Source organism: Physeter macrocephalus, chromosome 16 (assembly GCF_002837175.3).
Source record: "Physeter macrocephalus isolate SW-GA chromosome 16, ASM283717v5, whole genome shotgun sequence".
Classification (NCBI taxonomy): Eukaryota; Metazoa; Chordata; class Mammalia; order Artiodactyla; family Physeteridae; genus Physeter; species Physeter macrocephalus.
In genome coordinates, this window is record NC_041229.1 from 38,369,806 (window position 1) to 38,391,990 (window position 22,185).

Genomic DNA, 22,185 nt, shown 5'->3' on the forward strand with positions numbered 1-22,185 from the left:
CCGGGCTCTAGTTGCTCATTGGCTGTGGGCTAGAGCCCGGGGGGCGTGGCTGGAGCGGTCCGATTGGCGGGAGGGGGCGGTGCCCGAGCGTGGAGGTGGTGAAGGTGGTGGGGAGGCGGGGGCGGGGCCGCACTGAGGCGCTGCGGCGGTGGCGGCGGCGGCGGCGGCGGCGGCGGCGGCGGCGGCAGCGGTGGCGGCTGCTCGTCCTAGCCTGGCGGGGGCGGGGGTCTGGAGGATGGGGGCGGGTGGAACAACGGGCCGGTGAGGAGCAGCCGCCACCGTCTCCGCCGTCGCTTCGGCAGCTGCCGCGGTGGTCGCTTCGGGCAGCCGCTCGCTCTCGGGGCGTCGCCTCCCATCCCGACATCCCGCCCGGAGGACGCTGAGGCTGAAGCGCGGCCGGTGGCTGGGGGACGGTCCGGCCCCTCAGCTGCGCGGGCGGCCGCAGTGACAGCCCGGCCCCAGCCCGCCGCCCGCCCTCGCCCTCGCCTTCGTCCTCGGTGCCCGCAGCCACGATGAACCGGGGCAGCAGCAGCCCGTCGGCCGCCGCCAACTACCTGCTCTGTACCAACTGCCGGAAAGTACTGCGGAAGGTACGGGCTCGGCCTGGGGTCCGGCCCGAAAAGGGCGCTTCCTGCCGGCCGCGGCTCGGGCTGCTCGGCCCCGGGGCGCACTCTTGGAGCAAGGCTCAAAGGGATCCGGGGGAACCTTCCCTACGCCGAGACCCAAAAAGGGGGCATGGGTTGAGAGTGGAGGGTTTAGCCTGCTGCTGCTTTTGATCTTTGCCGGGACAGACGCTAGTCCCCTGGGGTTGGAGATTTGGGGGCGCGGGGGGGCGGGGGTGCCTGTGGTCTGTTCCTCCCTTCACCTCCTTACCTTGCCACCCCCGGCCTGCTCCCAGGGCGGAGGGAGGGACGGACCTGTTCGATCCTCCTCCCAGTGCTCTTGGTGGAGGTCGGTGTGAAATCAGAACTGCCTGGTCTGGTCCAGAGGAACCTGGCTCCCTCTTTGCTGTGCCTAACTCTTGCGGGTGTTGTTTTTGTTTATTCGGTTGCTTCTGCCTTCCTTGCACGCTTTTCCCGAACACTCCCTTTTTACATTCTTTGGATGGTCGTCTTGTGGCTGCAGTTCGATCCTGAAAGGAACTGGTAAAGCAGCTTGAACTTTATGCCCATGGGAAATGCTATTCGACGTTACAGTTTCTCAAGCTGGGGTTGGGGGAGGTGGAGACTGAGGTGGACGTGAGTTATCCATTTTTAGCACTTACTCATCCCCAGCCCCCCGGTGTTGCTCCAGAAAAATCAGACGCACAATCAGCTTATTGCTTCCCAGAGTGACTGATAGAAAGTTTACTCCAGTATTGTTTAGCTTACTTGGCTTAGTCGCTCCGTTAAGCGGGGTGGAGTGAGGGGGCTGTGAAAAGATGTCGTTTTAGACCGAGAAAAGCTTTTAATCAGACTTTAACAGCCGCCACTGGGTAATATTATAATCAGTTTATTCTTCTCGAGACTCTATTTTTACATTTCATTAAGTGGAAACAGTAGTTGAGGTGCTCCTGTTTGTCCAGTACAAATGAATTAAAATTGCTGAGCTGTGCAAATGCGTCGGGGCTGAAAGACTAAGATGAATACGGCACCGTTTTTAGTCAATTTCTCTAAATACAGTTCAATTGGGATTGTTCTTTATATATTAAAAAAAAAAAGAAAGCATGTAAGTAAGCAAGCTCAAATATTTGCGCTCTTTGTCCAAAAACTGTTTTTCTTCCTCTGTGGGTCAGGCCAAGTGCCAATCAAAGTTGTTTTTCAAGCCTCTTTTCCCTGCAGTAGGGCTGCTTCCCCCCCCCCCCATTTTATTTGAGAGCACGAAGAAAGCAAAGGGGTTGCATATTTGAAGTTAATCAAACAGTGAAATATGCCTTAAATTGTGTTTATCGGATATGTTTTTCTTGAAACAGATTTTTATTAAATGTGCATGTTGAGTATGTGCAGTTATTTTTTTCCATAAACTCTGGGATCAAATTACAGTTGATACTTGCTCAGCTCATTGTAGGGCAGCTCGTGAGAAATGTAATGGATCAGAAGCGCAGAGCAGCTTAGTTGAATGTTAACTCTTTCACTTCTGGGCCAGATGGCATCTGAACTTAGCTTTTTAAAAAATGATGATGATGATTTTCCAACTTTAAAAGTGATGTTATGTCTTTAACATGAAAAAAAAGTGTTGTTGAGACATGTTTGATTAAACTAAAGCCTGGTTAAAAAAAACAGCTAATTTTTTTTAACTGAATAAGGGAAAAACGAGCTGTATTGACTTGGATTTTTTTTTAATGGCTCTGGCAATTTGGTGGACTAATTAAATTTTTGGAGGTAGTATTAAGTTTCAAAATCTATTTTTCTTTTGAGAGAACCATGGCTGTGGATCCATGACCCTTTGCTAGCTTTCAAGACATCTTTATATCTTTCTCTTAGCTTTTAAGAAACTATTTCTATTTACCTAGAAAGAACATCCTCATTTCTAGCTATTATTAAAAGACAGAGGTAGTGTATGGAAAATGGATATTCACCATTTTCATATCTTATAATTGCTATGCACACCTCTGCTAATTCCCAGTTTTTAGTAACTCCAAGGTATTTAATATTGATTCATGCAGTAGCATGAAATAACTTTACACGGAAATGGGATTGTTTGAGCCAGTTATGGCATGACTTGGCAAACATTTGTAGCTTTTAAAGAGTGCCTTAAGTGCTCTTAAAAGATATCAATTAGTATTTTAAGTTCTTCATCATTCTAAAAATAGCATATAAGAGTTTTCTAATAAAGAAATGGTTTTCTTTTTGATAGAAAGTATATAACTCTAAGCAAAATGCATCTATAACGCTCAAAATGGGATTCTCTGGACTTATCTTGTGTTTTCCACTTAATAAAGTGTTCAGCAATAACCATGTGAGTCACAGCATTTTGAATTTTAGTTCAGTGTAGCTCATGAGGGAAGAATGAAAATCATGCACATCCAGTGTGAATTACTCTTTGCTGTTATAATCCTCATTAATGATGGGGGAAGAGTCACCTTTATTTATGTGGCATGACACCTTTTTCTCAATAAGTGGCTTAATTTGTTGCAATGTATTGAATTTGGGGGGAACTTCAAAAAGAACTGGATTCACCTTCAAAGAAAATAATTTGGTTCAACCCAACATCTGAAAATTGTATATTGTATGAGAATTACATTTATTCTTAGAAGTACCTTCATAATTTTTATTCAGTGTCTTCCAAAAAAGAGACTTCTTCATGTATTAAATATACCTAATTTGGTAACCTTAGGTCAGTAAAAAGAATGGAGAGGTAAACCACATAAGGAAAGAAATGAACAAACAAAACTCTCCTCAAATCTATAACTCCTACTTATTCTAACTTGCTCTGTTATCAAAAATAATTAAATAAATGTTATAATAAAAGAGGAAATGCTTCTATTTACTTTGGAAAAGTTAATGAGTTGTGAAGTGTAATACATTTTACTTGAAGAAATTCCACTGACTAGATAAATTTCAAAGTGGAGTGCCAAACTGCATTAAGAAAGGTAGGTAACTCTCAGTCACTCGTCTTCCAATAAATAAAAGGGTGCATATTACAATGTATTTTGAGTATTGAGCAGTTAGTGCTACTGAAGTGAATAAAACTCTGCACTTTAAGTTAGAGGATTTACCATTTTATAATTCTTAATATGTTTAGGTAGTTCCAGTGATTTATCTTTGTTGGATATTGCACTTTTTCCCCTTTGCTTATATGATCACTTATTTTGACAACTTTTTGATGAGTGAAGAGACTGGGAAAATAAAATGGGAAATATTAGGTTAAGCCATATGAACCTCATTTTTATAGTCAAAATTGTCAGTTAATAGCAGTTTTATATGGTTCAACCAAAAGAATGGTATTGCTTTGACTGTGGATGAGTAGCTGTATATTTCTTTGGTTAATCAGGTTTTTTATGTACATATTTTTGATTGTCAAAAGTAGTTTTTTATTTAGTTTTATCTGAAAATGAACTAGACAGAGACCAAGCAGTGAATTTATGACAGCAAGCCATTATGCAGTGGTTTTCAAACTGCTTTTTATGGAGCCCTAAGATGCTTCAGTGTTCAAAAATACTTGAGTTGGATTAAATTTTAAGTACTTTTTAAAATTATAATTTAAAAATACAACCACCCAAAAATCTTTTGTTACAAGACTATTCTTGTACAGGCCTTGAATTAAAATTTATTCTGCTCCCTTTGTACATATATTGGAACATTTTTGTTAATAAGACATTGATCAGAAAGATTGTCATTGATTATGAAGGCACTGGCCTTTAAAAAAACTTCCTTCCTGTGCATATCTACTCATGTTCAATTTTCACTTGTGAGAAAAACTTATCAGTAATTGTTCATTTATAACTAAAACACTTATAAAAATGCTTTTGTGTATTTATGTGTTTCATAGTTCAGATTCAATGTAAGGTTTCATTTGTAAAGGGATTCTACTGCTTCTATAAGCTCCCCACCACCAAATAAATAAACTGCTAAACTGTAACTGCAAATGTAGTGATACTGGGAGTCACAAAATATGCTCATCATTAGGTCTTTGATAGGTCTTTGAATTTCGGGCAAGTTAGTTAACTTGTTGAAGCCTAGTTTTCTCTGTAAAATGTACATCATTTCTACTTGCCTTGCAGGTTGCTGCATAACTGGAGAGAGGTAATATGTGTTAAAGTAGTTTGTAAACCATAAGGTACAACTACAAATATAAGAAAGACAAGTCTATGTATTTTCCCTATTCCTAGAATAGGTCCTTTGTGTGTTGTGGCAATATATTTCAATACATACGGAGTAATTTGGTTAGCCTTCACTTTTCTGTCTTGTCTAATTATTGCCTGTATGTGAGAGGTAAAGATATTATGCTTTTAATTAGTGATCAACATGCAGATTTTTATTTGCATATTATACCCCTCCCCCTCCTTAAATAGTAATCCAATGCATTGCTTTCGACGTTTCAAATAATTAAATAAAATAAAATTGCCTTTTGGACACCTCAGCAGATGAGGGATATTGGTATTAAGTTTGAAAAGACTAAAAGTTAAGTATGATTGTGCTTAATAGAAGTTGGGGCAAATCTAGGGTAAAGCAAAGAATGTTTCATTGTTTTAATTTAGGAGAAGAGCTTGGAAGTAAAAACATGTCTCAATCTTTTTCTCCCGATCTGATCATCCTCTTTTTCCCCTTTGAAGGGACTGGTTTATAACTTATGTTTGGGTAGACCTTCACAATTTTTACAGTGCTTTCACATTATCAGTTGATTCTCATAAACTGAGAAAATTTAAAAGGCATGGACTCTGTCATACAACTCGTATGAAGTCCATTTAATTCTTAATACCGCCTCTGTAATAAGCTAAAAACTACATTCGAATTGTCCCCTGTAGTACTGAGGCCATCAGGGAATATCCATCCCCCCCCACCCCCCAGCTTCAGCATAGGAATGCCTATAGGTACCTAAAACTCTCCAGGTAATATTAGTCGGAAATGTGACTTTTAGCCAGTCTTTGACACATTATTGCAGATCAACTGGAGGGGAAGGAGAAGAGTTAGCTGGCTATTTTTATTATCTCTTTAGCAGTAGTTTGGTTAATTCTTTAATGAGGTAAAGCACAGTTCTCAAATATGATCTTCAGACCCTGGGAGTATCCAAGACCATTTCAGCGGGCCTGGGAGGTTAAAACTATTTTCATGATCATACAAGACTTTATTTCTTTTTTCACTGTGCAAAAGCAGTGGAGGTAAAACTGTGCTGGCCCTTAGTGTAACTCAAGGTAGTGGCACCAAACAATAATCACTGTTAAATTTTGTTAAATCCTGACCCTTGAGTGATGAGAAGTATACTATGTGCTTCTACTGCACAGCAATCTGGTTGTCTCTAGGGAAAGAATCTGTGCAGTTGTTTCAGTTGCAGGCTAAACTAGCCACTTTTAAAATGAACCCCATTTTTACTTAAAAGAACACCTGTTAGGCAAACTTTGGTTTGTCAAACTTGGGTATTTGATAACAATTTTCTTAGGATTGAGTAATGTGACCCTGAAAATTGAAGGAAAAACACTGACAATATTTATTGCCAGTGATAAAATTCAAGCTTTCAAGGAATAATTCAAATTTTGGAAAATGTATATCTGTCACCATTAGCCTGAAAGCTTCCCAGTTCTTAAAGATTCTCCTTTTGAGAGCAAGGGTGATTAATGGGTGTGATTTTTTTTTTATAGCATATTATATTACAAAATGTGTCAACGTTTGGAAGATCCGCATGACTCAATGAGCCAGTATCTTTTAAATGACCAATGCATGAAGACATTGCTACTCAGGACCTTTCTTGCCTTTTCAGCTCAGAACCAACCAATTAGAGTACAATGGACATAATCTTTGCTATCTGACCATTCTTTTTACCACTGCCAATGAATATTGTCAGTTGTTTTCCTTGAATTTTCAGGATCACTTGACTCATTTTTGAGAAACTGTTTATCAGAATCATGCATGGGTAAAAAATCCATTCAAAATACAACATAGACAAATGAATTTTAATATAATATAGAAAGTTAAGTTTCCTGATTGGGCTTCAGATTCCACATTGTGACTCACCTTTCAGAAGCTCTACTTGTCAAGTTTTGGCGTAGTATCAAAGCAGAATATTCACAATTATCTCTTGCATTGTCCAACTAAATATCTGTGTGAGGCCAGATTTTCCTTCCATACCTTCAATCAAAACCTATCACAACAGATTGAATACAGAAGCAGATATGAAATCCAGCTGTCTTACATTAAACAGACATTGAAGAGATTTGCAAAAATGTAAATCTCTTCTATTTCTTTTGTTTTGAAAAATACAATTATTTTTATAAAAAACATGTGCCATGATAACATGTAGTGGATTTGTTATTATTTTAAATGAATTAATAGACATTCAAAAATTTCTGTTTTAACTTCTGCACTAAATCCAACAGTAAATATTGACAGTTATAACACACACATAAACAGAAGCTCTTTGGGGACCTCAAGAGGAGGTCCTCTTTGGAGTTCCAGGACCAAAACATTTGAGAACTGAGCCAGAGATCCTGACAGCAGTGTATGTTGCATATACATGTAATTCTCTAGAGTGTCTATGGGGGAAATAAAAGGCTAATATCACTGGCAGAAAATGTAGATAAACCCAACCCAGTCATCTCTGTTCTATGTGGGGATCACTTGCAGATGCTGCCTAGCACCTTTCAGTGACATCTTAGAAGCTTCTCTAGTACCACAGTACAGATGGTCCTTGATTGAGGAAGGTTCGACTTACAATTTTTTGACTTTATGGTGGTGCAAAGGTGATAGACTTTCAGTAGAAACTATCTTTGAATTTTGAATTTCGATCTTTTCTTGGGCCAGTGATGTGCTTTATGATGCTCTCTTGTGATGCTGGGCAGCAGTAACAAGTGGAGCTCCCGGTCTGCCATGTGATCATGAAGGTAAACAGCCAATTCACTTACAACCATTCCAGACACATACAACCATTCTGTTTTTCACCTTCAGTACAGTATACAATAAGTTCCATGATGTATTCAACACTTTATTATAAAATAGGCTTTGTGTTAGCTGATTTTGCCCAACTGTAGGCTAATGTAATTGTTCTGAGCACATTTAAGGTAGGCTAGGTGTATTAAATGCATTTTTGACCTAGGATATTTTTGACTTATGATGGATTTATTGGGATGTAACCCAATAAGTGGAGTAAGAGCTGTAGTAAGACTTAGACTAGCTAGAGATATCTTTCTGTAAGTATTGTGAGCATCCCTTTACCTGGTAGAAACCGGGGATGGACAAAAACAAAGCTCTTTGGCTCTAAAGGAATGCTCTCCTTAGTACTTACTATACAACAACTAAAGAATGGTCAGATCCAAAGATTATGTCCATTGTGCTCTAATTGGTTGGTTCTTGGCTGAAAAGGAAAGAAAGGCCCTGAGTAGCAAGGTTAGCCTTTTTTTCTTGAAAGCTGAGAAGTGTGGGAGAAGCAACAGAAGAAGGGACAAGAATCAGAAGAAAGAGGAGTATCAATGTAGACTACTGATAACTAGATTGTTTCAATAAAGAACAAGAAAACCACTACTGTAAGCAGGAGATAGGACCACTCTGAATGTGGAAGTCCCTAAATATTGCAGCCCTCTAAGGTATAGGGCATTTTCCACTTAGTGTGTGTGTGTGTGTGTGTGTGTGTGGTTGGGAGAGGGAGTGGTTACCCTGTACACAAAGCTATGGCAGCCAACAACTACCTGTAATTCAGTGTGGTGTTGAAGGCATGGGCATAAGGATCTATCTGATTACATCTGGTGAGACCTACGAATGACTACCAGTAGCTGACCTGTCCATTAGACATCTCTGTGGTAGGAGTGGGGATAGAGGGAGGAGGTGGAATTCACAATACACGGTACATACGTTGCCAAGCCAAAACATTTAGTCATATATTGTGTTAACAGTTACGTTAAATGTATAAGTAGGTGTGCAAACTATTTGAAAATATCTATCCTATACCATCTAAACCTACAGTAAATATGTAGAATTTCTATTGTTCAAAATTTTTCTTAACACCTGTGACATCTCTAAAAAGTCTTTCCTAATCTTCAAATGTTTTTTTCTTCTGTCTTCTGGACTGCCATGCTACTCAAGTATACTGCATTTATTGCACTTTGCATGTTGAATTATAATTAAAATTTATATATATCTTTCCCCTACTAGGTTGCCTCTTATTTGGGATCAGGTTAATGGAAAGTTTATTTTTAGCAAATATTGGCAGTACATTTATATTGAATACAGTGTAATCTAGCTAAGAAAATGACAACTCTTTTCTCACTTTCCAAGATTTGTCTGTTCTTTATAGCCATATTTTGTCCTCTTTATTGATAAGATTTATCTGAACACTTTGAGAAGTTTAATAAAAAAAATTATTCTTTCATCTTTGTGACCATGACAATGTTTCACTTAAATATCATACCACTTTTTGGAGGGAGTTCTGATAGACAGCAAGAATGTTACTTCACTAAGAGGATCAGGACACTGGCCTTAGCAGTTGGTCTCTCTCAGAAATGTAAAATGGCCATTGCTTTGATAGGGACACATGCTTCATCTCCTGGAATCTGCTGGAGTTCTCTAAGGGAAGACTACTTTAAAGGAGTAACCTTTAAACCTCAGTTTCTCTGCAGGTCTCCTCCTGAGGTTTGTTTCACCAGAGAATTCTGGCTAAGCCTTTCCCTCTTCTACCTCCCCCAAGTCTTTTACTTTGGAATATTCCCAAGCCAGCTGTGATCTCCTTGGTGACCAAGGAGATCACGCTTGGTAACTGTTAACCAGAGAATTCTTCATAGGCCTGGACTACCTCTTAGCTAGCCTTTACTTTTTGGATCCTCCCAGAAGTTATTTATTGGTCTATGGGCCAGAATACTGACTGCCCCCCTAAGGGACACATGAATATTATGGGTTATTCAGTGGTGGGTTGCATTTTGCTGCTCAAAGCTAATAAGGAATGACAGCCATTTTACCTATGTTTCACAAAGAATGTATTAAACATAGCATATGCGTAAGTATGACCAAGTGTAAAACTGGCTGACTAAGGCCATGTTATTTCTTGTACCAGAGATTTTTTTAAAGTATAGATTTGAGTAAAACTTACTTTCTCTACTAATTAATAGCTACTTGTACTGCAGGTATATGTTCTCATTTCTAGATATATATTTTATTTTTACATCTTCTTATATTGCAAAGATGGAACTAGGCCGTTGAAGAAATGAAATCTTTCTTTTTTTTAGATATATGCAGAATTAGAAATGTCAAATTTACCTCACAGGTAACTAAAACTGGATTTTGTGGAAGATTATGGTAATTATCTGAGACTGTAACTCTTAGTTTTGAATGCATTTTATAATGTCTATAACAATAGTAGCTTCTATTGAATACCACCTATGTGCCATGGACTGTGCTAAGTATTCAGGCCCTACATGTGTATTATTGTATTTAATCATCACAACAAAGCTATAAAGAATTATTATTCACACTTTATGGATGAAGAAACTACAACTCAGAGAGCCTTAGTTACTTGCTTAAAATCATAGTCCAATAAGTGGCAGACTCAGGATTTAAAACCAGTCTAACTCCAAAGCCTGGCTCTTTATACAGCTATAAACACTGCATTCCCTTGTACTCCATATGTTTTCTTTATGTACAAGATTTAGAAAATGTAAAATTAATGAAACAATAGGACTTGATTACTTGAGATTAATAGGAGTGATTTCAAGTTCAGATATTTTCTACTACTTTAATTTTACATGAAAAATGTAATTTTTTCTCTTTATAAGATTAAATCAATGAGAATCAAATTGAAGTTCTCATTGAACAGTTTTGACCTATTTAGTTCATTGTTTTATCTATGTAAATCTATTGTTAATTTTGTGACCATTCTTATCCCAGGATATATTTTTCCTCATTTCCCAGCAAACTTTGACAGACTCCTTTTGCCAACCAGCCATACATTAGTTCAATAACACTGATTCATTCAATACTGCTATAATGTCTGTGACCAACGACACTGTCTAGAAACATTTTACGTATTGTGTCTCATAAAGAGGACCTCTAGGAAACATTCTCACTTTTTGGTAAATTTTTTTTTGAAGTAACAAAGCGTTAATTTATGAAGATAAGAAGTAGCATGAATGATTATTTCCACTATTCATTTTATTTAATTAATTAATTTTTATTTTTGGCTGCGTTGGGTCTTCATCACTGTGTGCGGTGGTTCTCTAGTTGCGGTGAGTGGGGGCTACTCTTCATTGAGGTGTGCGGCTTCTCAGCAGCAGCTTCTCTTGTTGCGGAGCATGAGCTCTAGGCATGTGGGCTTCAGTAGTTGCAGCACGTGGGCTCAGTAGTTGTTGCTCGCGGGCTCTAGAGCGCGGGCTCTAGAGCGCAAGCTCAGTAGTTGTGGCACACGGGCTTAGTTGCTCCGCGGCATGTGGGATCTTCCTGGACCAGGGATCGAACCCGTGTCCCCTGCATTGGCAGTCAGATTCTTAACCACTGTGCCGCCAAGGAAGTCCCTCCACTATTCATTTTGTCTTCCTGTGTTAAGGCAACAATGTTGATGAAAGAAAATGAAGAAACCCTGGGACTTCATCCTTCCACTGGCCTTCCCCTACCAACACCCCTACAATACTGTGTCTACAGAAGAGTTTTTTGTCTTACAAAGGGAGAGAGATTTGTGGGAAGACGTGGTTTTGCTATTTGTTAATTGGAACTCTTGAGAGTTTTCTGTAGAAACACAGTTAAGATAATCTAGTTAGGTTCTGCAGTACTATTAATGTAACTAGTATTTTAAATAGCCATTTACTGATTAGGCTGGAAACCTAACTACTAGGTATAACATTGTTTCCAGGGGAAGATACATTGTGAAATTGTAAGTAACTGCTTCACTGGAGCTATCTTTCCTAATTTGTATGCTTAACACTAAGAAGGGTAATGATTTTGACAAAAAATATTTTTAAATATGTTCACTCTGAGGATATGTTTGATTATTGGTTGTTGTGTCTAATAGGAAGACTGCAGTCTCATCCAATATTCCAGTAGGAGTTGATGGAAGGGATAAAAATTGGATGATAATCAGGATGTTGAGATAACCAAGGGCCAATATCAAGCTGGCCTATCTTTGTTCACTTTGTGCTCAGTAAGACTCTAGTCCAGAATGGTGCATTTTAAGCTGTTTCTACTACCCATTGTTGTCTTTAAGGTAATATAAATGAAAAAAATAATCAATTTTAACTCCCCAGCAAGTTTCCTTTTTATTTGAAATTAGGAATTTAACATGTGTGTCTTAATTCTTTTGGTATAAATTAATAAAGAAAACAAATTAGCCCAGCAAATTTACTCCACTCAAAAAGAATTAAAACAAAACAAAAATCACCTAAGCTAAAGGTACCTTAGCGCTAAACCCCAAGTGATCCTCAAATTCTTTTATCAAAGCTTTTTTGTATAATATATTACTTGAAATTAATGAATTCTCAGATGGCGTGTGGAATCCTATTTGTGTTATAGTTTTATTTTTTTAAGTATGACATAGTTAATAATCTTGTGAGATATCAATTGTTTTATATTGTACAACTATTAAAATGACTACAAGGTCTAGGTTCTAATATTCTTTATACAAAGTACATTGATTATTGAGCACCCAAGATTAACATGAACTTATAAGTATTCTTTTGACTATGCAAGGGACCTATTTAATATTTAGCGCCCTTAAAAATGAGGGGAAATATATATTTTGGTAAATAGGATTGTAGAAACAATTTTCCTTTTCTGGTAAAAATATATGGATTGCCATTTTACTCTCATTCTGTGTCTCAATGCTATCACCCTTTAATGGCGTTCATATTCTTAATCAGGCAAGAAATGTAAAGGCTGTAAACATTTATAAACCACTCACAAACTTTGTGAATATCTTTCATTCATTTATTCATACAACAGACATGAAGTGCCCCTGCCTGTTAGACGCAGAAAGAACACTAAGTGAGGACATCAGGGTTCTTGCCTAAGCAGTGTGATGAGTTGCAACACACACCTGGATCTCACAAAGAGCTCTTCAAGATTATGCCCCTCCCTTGGCAGACAGTATAGATCATGTTTGGCAACTGTTTCTATAAAGGGGTAGATAGTAGGTATTTTAGGCTTGCTGGCCCCAAGTAAGGGCTAAGTAGCTGTCTCTGTAACAGCTACTCACTTCTGCCTCTGTATTGTGAGACCAGCCATAGACAATTCATTAAAGAATGGATTCAGTTTTATTCCAATACAACTTTATTTAGGGGTCCTGAAATTGTAATTTTGTATAATTTTCACATGTCATGAACATTCTTTTTATTTTTTTTTCAGTCATTTAAAAATATAAAACCCATTCTTAGCTCCCAAGCAGCAGAAAAGGAGGTGGCAGGCCAGATTTAGCCAGCAGTCAGAAGTTTGCTGACCTCTTGGTATAGAAGCAGTGCAAGGCATTTTGCATCAGAGACCTCAGTTAGTTAGGTGACCTTTCTGATAGACCTATTAAAAAGTTTTTTCTATGTAATTCTATCTACTTTCATTGGTGTACAAAATTAATCAAAAGCCAACTATGTAATAAACATTACCATTTGTAAAAACTTCTAACTGGAATGACCTGCCTATTTAGTACCCGGATAGATAGCGTGTAATTTGGATGGATCCAAAGTAAAACTTTAAAAATCTGTAGATACTGAATATACTTGAGAGCACATTTGTCAGGTCATTTAGCACCTATAAACAGTGTTTTTTACCTCTTTTGAAATTGTCACACCTTGCTTGAGTTCAGTGGAAGTGCCGTTAGTATTACAGAGGCTAACTTTTTTTTTTTTTTTTTTTTTTTTTTTTTTGTGGTACGGGAGGGAGCCTCTCACTGTTGTGGCCTCTCCCGTTGCGGAGCACAGGCTCCGGACGCGCAGGCTCAGCGGCCATGGCTCACGGGCCCAGCCGTTCCGCGGCATGTGGTATCCTCCCGGACCGGGGCACGAACCCGCGTCCCCTGCATCGGCCGGCGGACTCGCAACCTCTGCGCCACCAGGGAAGCCCCCAAGAGGCTAACATTTTAATTAAAGTTACATTTCGAGAGTTTTCCAAAACCTAATATGAGTTGTTTGGATTGATATGTCGCAGTGCACAACTAATCACTTAAGAATCTGTTTTTGTGCTGGCCAGAGTCCCCGTGTTAGTATCACAGAGCTCTGTTACTCATATTATCTCTGAGTTCTCACATGAAGAGAATATACAGTAGTTCCATAGACATTCCTTATGACTACAGATTGGCAGTGCAACAAGCATTGTAGTTTTTATAGTAAATAATTTTAAAGTGTTGAACTCTGTCTTATTCCATTAAAGTCCTAATTCCTTATCTACCTTCCTCAACCAACATTCACATAGCGGCACTCAAGACCATTAAGTGAAATGAACACATGCTCCAGAGCTGACAAGAGTAGTACCTGAATGCAGAGATACGTGAATGGTGGTGTTGGAGGGTGTGTGTGAGGGGAGGATAATTCCATGGAAGCAGACCCCTTTCTGGTGAGTAGAAGTGATGGCTATCAATAATTTAAACCTGGAAAACCATTAGCTATTCAAAATACTTTTTATGGAAATGAGCTTTAAAAATTTCACGCTGAGCATTTAATCAGTGAATATAATATGGCACCATTTATCCAGGTCCCACATTTGTAAATGCATCAGTATATGATATTTTCCATGCTTGAGATCTAATGATACCCAGAGCAATGACACAGCTAGTGCAATGCGCAAGATTCAAACCTAGTCAGTCACTCAGAATTTTCATTGAAATGAAGATCGGTAACTATGCATTTTAATAATGTATCCTCCAAACTAGATCTGGTAGGGAGTTCTACTGACCAACTCTTGTTATGATTGCATATGGTTATGATTATACATGGGAGAATTAAATGTACATAACCCATGTATTGATACGGATGATCATTCTTGTTCTTCTATCTTATGAAGTAATCACCAATCTGTTGCACTTGGTTTAAAAAAACAAATTTCCATAATGTCTAAGCAGCAGATATTAATGGAACACATTTTACTTTTAATTGATGTTAAACTTCTCAAGGTAAGTACGTGACATCTATGTGTTTTTCTATTGTTTCCTTTACTAATGATTTGGATCAAAGCTATTGCAGAGAACGTATTTGTCACAATGGCAAATGGAAAGATTTGATAATTAATGAATACCTGGATGATAAGTTTATTTAACTTCAGATATTTTTAAGAAACAATTTCTTACTGAGTAAGGAGCTAACTCAGGTTCCTGCCATCAATGTGCTACAGGGTGTTGCATCTTTTAGAGTGCCAGTAAAATTTGAACCTGTGTGGCAGTGTGCATTTATTAATTTTAGCATTTAACAAACCACTGTGTTACCTTTCATGAAAGGTACTCTGATGTCATGAAAATGAAGTAATTTGTCCTCTAGAACTCCTAACTTGTCCTTCACTTTTTTTAGTGACAGGTATGCATTTCATGACCATAAAAAATGAGAGGAGTGCAGTGTGACTATAAAAGGCCATTTCCTTTTATTCTATCTTTATAGTCATTTTAATGCATTTTAGTGTTTATGGGTAATTAACTATCTGACAGAGCTGTAGAGCACTTGAAAACTAAAACATAATGTGCTGTCAGTTTTGGATCAATCAATCCAAGATCAAGGATTTCTAAAAATGAAGATGTAAGTCAATGGAAAAGCTAGATGGGACTCAGAAACTCGATACATATACACTTTCTGGAGCATATGTAATTGTCATAATTGATTTACAGTTATTTCTAAGAAAAATTTACATTCAAGTACTAAGTTCCTCTGCACAATTTAATAGTAGATACTTGTTTTTCAAGGATTCACAGGGGACACAAGCCATTTATTGCTGGTCAGGGGTTTATTTTCCTGAATGTCATTGTAACCTCACAGCAGTTATCCAACCACTAGATAGCAATTTTTTTAGGAATTAACATAGTCTTGATTGAATTAATAGCCTTTCCAAATTGCTATGATTTACTGTTTTCCCCGAGGGACTGAAGCTATTGTTTTCTTTAAAATGGTTCATTTTGGGAAAGATTGAAGTAATTTATTAACAAGGAATAACAATTCTCTAGTCTAAGGAGTTTGTATAAGGTCTAGGACAATGGTTCCTGAAGTGTGGTCCTGGGGCGAGCAGCATCAGCATAACCTGGGACTTCGTTAGAAGTGCAAATTCCTAGACCCCATCCCAGACCCGCTGAATCGGAAATTCTGGGGGTGGGACCCATCAATCTGTATTTGAATAAGCCCCCCAGGTGATACAGATGCACTCTACGGATTGAAAATTACTAGTCGGGCTTCCCTGGTGGCGCAGTGGTTGCGCGTCCGCCTGCCGATGCAGGGGACACGGGTTCGTGCCCCGGTCCGCGAAGATCCAACGGGAGAGGCCACAACAGTGAGAGGCCCGCGTACCACAAAAAAAAAAAAAAAAGAAAGAAAATTACTAGTCTAGGATTCTTATCTAAATACTTCTACAAGTCAAAATTTATACATCCATGTTATGTTCAGTATGCATTATCAATTATTTGAGAAATATGGTAAAGGAGGAAATAGTTTCCAATTAAATTGATTCTAAAGCTCTACTCTTTAGAGATAATAATGGCAAGTACCAGCTCTAGAATCAGGAAGATTTCTTTTGCCTGTTTTAAAAATACATATTTGAGATTTTCAGGTACAATTTGCTCTTACCTTGAGAAAAATATGTCATTATATTGTTGCTAGATTCTGAACTTCAGCTTAAGGAAAAAAAGAGATGGGTTTTGGAAACTTGTTTATGACTGAAATCAAGTGAAAATATGTCCTGGAATTGCTTGTCTACATAAAAATAGGTGTTTTAGCACTAACACTGGTAGACTCTGATGGGTTTTATCATCTTAGGTGACTTTTATTGCAAGGAAGGTTGATGTTTTAAGTTTTCATGGAAAATAAATTATCTTAGACATTTTTTTCTTAAATAGAAGGATAAATGAATATATGTGTCTTAAAGACAGATGTAGAATTGCCACATTGTCTTTTTTTAACTATTTTGAGTTTCTTAGATAAGATTAAATATGTATCTAAATTATGAGTATTCTTTTTTACCTGTAAACTGGTAGCTTACTTTTCAATTACAAATCGGATGTCAGGAAGCCTGAAAATTAAAATAAAACAAACTTAAGGAATGTATATTACACATGGGCCCTAGATAAAAAGATAAAAGATTGCTCTTTGGAAAGGAAAGATAGTTCCAGTTAGTTGCAGTTCATCTAGGATAGTGAATATAAGTACTTTTATTTTGTTGCATCTAATTTTGAGGTAATGGGAGTTTTCTTCATATTGTCTCTACCTTAGTACTAAAATTTAACCTGTGTTGCCCTTACTCAGGAAAAATAATGGGCTGTATTAAATTGCCCCCTCCTACCCGACTCCCAAATTTCTCTTATGTGTTGGCTGCCCAAGAAGCATTTTTAGTGACTTAATTCTAAACCATGGAGATCGATGCTTTTTTATTGACCACTTTTTTATCCTCCTTCTGTGAGGAAAGGACTAATGTAGTACCTTAAATAGAACTGTCTCCATGGCAATGGGCAGTCAGCTTTTGACTTTGAGACTTATAAAAAAGGAAATTTTAAAAGGCATTTTCATGGTCTAAAATAGCAGTACAGCAAAACTAAGGTATGAGACTATTTCCTGTCAGTTATTGCATGACTGATTAAGCTAGCATAACATATCTTTTTTTACATAGCACTTTTTGTCTGAGTATTTCAAAATGCTATACAACAATTCCTTCCCTTAATTAATGAGTGATAATTGTTGTCTTCAGATTAATAGAAAATTTGAGGAGCTCAGATATAAGATTAGAATTGGGTCCCTGAGAAAACAGGGTTGCCTTGGTCTGGCTGTAATTTTATTCTCATAAAGAATAAAAATACTGACTAAATTATGGGCCATTCTTGATTATAGTTAAACAGAATTATCTCTGAAACACTGGAAACAATGACAAGATTAAAAATAAAAGCTTAACAATTTCTGCCATCTTTTTCTAACTGGTTCCTACAATTGGGGATCTGTGCATTACTTCTCCTGTTAAAAGACTTCCCTGGCAACCGCCTCCCTTGTTGCCTCTTGCATCCACACCCACTTAAGAGGTAAAGCCCTGTAGTTCTCACTGTTGGGCCACCTAGCCTTCCGTAAATGTCAGGAGTGTGCTGTATATTAGAGGCTAAAGAGTAAGACCACATTATCTTTTGTAATCTTCTTTTGTCCTTTTCTTGTCTGTGTTCATTTCCTCCTTGACTAAGCCTTATCTTAGTATGGGGTTAATTTCCAGTTGAATCATCTCTCAACTTAAAAGTATCATCAGTAAAAACTTAATACTCTGATGTTACCATTAACAAGGGAATTGATTAAACAAATTATGTGACATAAATACAGTGGAGCACTAGACAACTCTCAGGATGTAGATCTATGTGTTGATGTGAACTGATGTCCATAATAGGTTATTGGGTGGAAAAAAAAGAAACCTTTTTTAAGGATATTAGGTTTCTCCTTTTTTAAAAAAAAATAAAAAGATAATACAGAAGGAGAGACTCCAAAATAAATAGTATTTGTTTCTGGGTGGTGAGGTTACTGGAAATTATTTTTACCATCTGTTTCTCTTCATTGCCTTTTGTTTGTTTTAACAATAAATATGTATTTTATAAAAATGTTAAGAGCTCTTAGCATTTTGAAATAATAGAGTAGAACAAATTAAGTGAAGGATAGTGCTGAGAGCAAATCCAAGTGAGATGGTAAATTGAAGATGCCTTGAGATGAAAACAAAAGTTCATGCATTTAATAGATATCCATCGAAGCTACAGATAAACTGCCGAGGGAATAATAATGTGTGTGTAGGTGGCTAATGAGAACTCAGATATGTAGACACAGATGTCTACAATCTGAAAATGAATGAAGGTATCGTAGCTGTTTCTATACCATATTCCTTTATGTTATCATAGCAATCATTCCAGGATTTCCCTTTAGGAACCTTATGTACTTACTAATATTTAATTAGAAAACTAGTTTCTTCTCTTTAATTTAGAATTCAAAAGATAGCTGCAATTGTATTCTTTTGCTTTTATACTGTATGGTAGATGAGACTTATTATATTTTCAGAAGTGTATCAAATCTGTAATTTGAACATTATATATTAATCTAGAGGTGTTTTCAATTAAGACCTGAAGATAGGAAAAGATGCTTAATTTGTGAAATAATTTAATTTACAGTTACTTAATTGGTATTTATGTTCTAGGGTTTTTGAAGAATACAGCGGTATACAGAATATGACCTAGATTTTAGAGAGCTTACTGTGTGGTTGGAAAGGAAGATCTTTTTTAAATTATTAGGAAGGGAGGTAAAAATGGAAAACATATACCCTTTTGGCTTTTTATAGATAATCATAGATTATTATTTATCTTTAACAATTATGAAGGCATGAATAAAACTTCAATCACCCAAATATGCTAGTGTATCGACAAAAAGGTTAATCAAGTATTAAATATCAAATACTTGTTCTTATTTTTAAGGCAGAGTGATGTGATCTTAATGACTTTCTGCATTTTGAATGATTTTTTTAAATCTGAATTTTAATTCTTGAAAATGATCATCACATTATAGACTATCTATAACCAATTATTTTGGAAATGAGTGTTTCTCACTTAAGTAGCTTTATTTTCTAATTTTGTTTTCCAATTTTAATTGTCTGGGTCATTTGTTGAGCAAAATATTGAATTAAGGGACTACTGTGAGTCAATTAATAGTTTTCTAGATCCAGTCTACTCTATAAATCTTTTCTTTGACTTGTTAGATAATGTTTAAACACTTTGACTAGTTACACTGAACTTTATGAACTTGGTGTTGCATAATTCTAATAATAGCAAACACATGTAGTAGATAATATGGCACTGTTTTAAGAGCTTGACAGGTATTAGCTCATATAATGTTTTTACTATCTGTTTCAATAGCCTTTTATTCACCCCATTAGTGAGGAAGGGATTCCTAGCTTTGGGTCATGGGGATCACCAAAGAAACAACACTGAACACTGGACAGGTGAGATCAACAGTTTATTAGTTACATATACCACAGCCCAGGGAAAGAAAACACCACATGCCACGCAGGTCATAGGGAGGTTGCACTCAGGAGTGAGCAATCAGGGGCCGTGGGAGGGAGGTTTTGTAGTATCAAGAAAGTGAGGTACCTCCTGGTTCCTGTGGGAATCTGTGATTGTCTTGCTTGAGTAATTCCATGGCTGGTGGGGAACTGAAACCTGCCACTCAGAGATCAGCAGGAATTGCACCTGGTCCATTTGATAAGAAGGGTTATTTTGCCAAGGGACCTTATCTGCATGAGCAGAGAGGGGAGAGGAACTTGCGTTTGAACCATTTGAGGTCTTCCTGATTTCATCAGATGTCTAGGCAGCACGTAATATTGAGCCTTAATTTTAGGCTTAACACTATACGACCCTATGAGGTAGGTACAATTATTAACCCCATTTCATAGATGAGGAGATCAGGTACACAAGCTAACTTGCTTAAAACTATGATGACCACACCTCCAACTGTTGTCTTATATGTTTACTTTCCCTCAACCTAGATAGAAATTCTCAATATCCAGAGATAAAAGGAAGGCATATAGAAATTCAATGTTTTACACCCATTTCTATCTCGTAAATAGAAGTGAACTGCTTTTGTGTATGTTTGTTTACTAGTTGTCAGGAGTTTTCATGCATGTGCCCTGATGATTTTATTTCATTTCCCTTTATAAATCTATAAACTCTGATATAAGTGAATACGTTTGCATTTTTTGATTGAGAGTTGTTGGATATAGTCATTATCAAGAGAGGTAATATATTTGGTTTTTGTCTTCTAAGAGCCTTTAAAAGCAGAAGAAATATTAAGACAATTTGGATTTTATTCTGTCTAGCATGGGAGGGAATCGTCTACTGATCTAGTGTTTCTATGAGTAACTTAGCTATATTTCTTATAAATATTAAAAAAACTTTTGGGTGATAGAAATGTTGCTGGTTTACTTGATTCCAACTTTGGAATTTGCAAATGTGATTTGTCATTATATTTTTAAAAACATACTTTAACTATACAACAGAAAGTAATGGTTGGTTATCTGCGATATATATCCTGTTTTATCACTCAAATGATATCAGAACATCTCATTCTTCTTGATAAAATTGGGTATCTTTTTCTGTGGATTTGGTCTTCAAATAATGCAAATCAAATTATAAACTGCCTGAATTAACCCTGGTTTTGTTTTTACTTTTCTTTTTTATTATGGCTAAATCTTTGATATAAGGAAGATAAGTATTTATTTATAGAGTATTACTTATCATGAACTATATGACAATTAAAAGCAGAATTTCCACACTTGAGTTTTTCTCATTGCCTTCACCTTGCCTGTGAACTTTGTCAAATTAACTTTTTTTTTTTAAATAAAAACAATTTCACATCTATTTATTAAATAGTCTTGAGTCGTCTGGTCCATAGGGATAATAAACTTTTTTAGTATTCCTTTCTGTCTTATTGAGAGCTGTGCTTCACTGATGTAGTGTCACAATGGAACATGCTGTTAATTCTGCTATAACACTTATGCAGATTTGTTCCAATTGATGTATTAGGGAATAATTTGAGCATGATGGTGAATTTTGCATTTGCTTATGGGCAATTTCATCCAAGAGAAATACTAGGTGAATTCAGAAAACCACACCCAGTTGACCTGAACTGCCTAGGAATACCCTAAACACACATGTTGCTCAAACATTCACCCTCCACCTCAGTTCACCAGTGTGTTTTGAGCTCTGTCCATCCACATCTGGTGTCACAACTTTCCATCCAATTTCAGATCATCTTCCTTCCACTGCTTCATAACTCACAAGCTGTAGGCCCTCCAGCACGTACCTCCATAAACAATCTTCAGATCTTTTTCAAGGTAATATGCCATATTTACTGTAATGCTTATATATTTTTTGGCAATTTAATGTGTGTGAAAATTTGATACTATTTTTTATTAGCTTCCTTTTTTAAAGTGTAAAACTGATGCATTTATTTTAGTATTGTGCCCTTAACTTCACTTTCCCCATAAGCCTGTGGTTTTATTGCATGATTTTGCACAGTGCAGTGAATTTTTAGGGGCACATATGTTGTGTTATAGCAGAATGACTGTAACTGAAAAGGTTATCCTCTTTTTTTTTTTTTCCCAAATTACCCTTGGCTTTTAGTTAATTCATTGTAATAGTGTGATTAGCTTAGTAAATTTACTAATTATAAATGTGATTAATCAGGCATAGAAACTCAGTAGATTTTTTAAAATAATTAGATCATTAGAGATCACAGACATCTTTAAAATATGTCACCTGTGAGGGCCCCAGAGGGAACTGTCATGTGCTCATCACCTACATTCATGGTTAAAAGCATAATTTATTATTGTAACATTATTAAAATTTATGTTTGGGGGAAATTATAGGGAAAAGGAAATTACAAAGTTGTAAAAAATC

General features: G+C 37.0%; 1 protein-coding gene across 1 annotated transcript in view; it reads left to right on the forward strand.

Moving 5' to 3' along the window:
* The first annotated feature begins 272 nt into the window (after positions 1-272).
* SESN3 (sestrin 3) overlaps positions 273-22,185 on the forward strand; it is a 73,504-nt gene continuing 51,591 nt past the window's right edge. Inside the window, exon 1 of the mRNA XM_007116824.4 lies at positions 273-590. Coding sequence (XP_007116886.2) covers positions 513-590 — 78 coding nt within the window. The 5' untranslated portion in view covers positions 273-512. The remainder of the gene's footprint in view (positions 591-22,185) is intronic.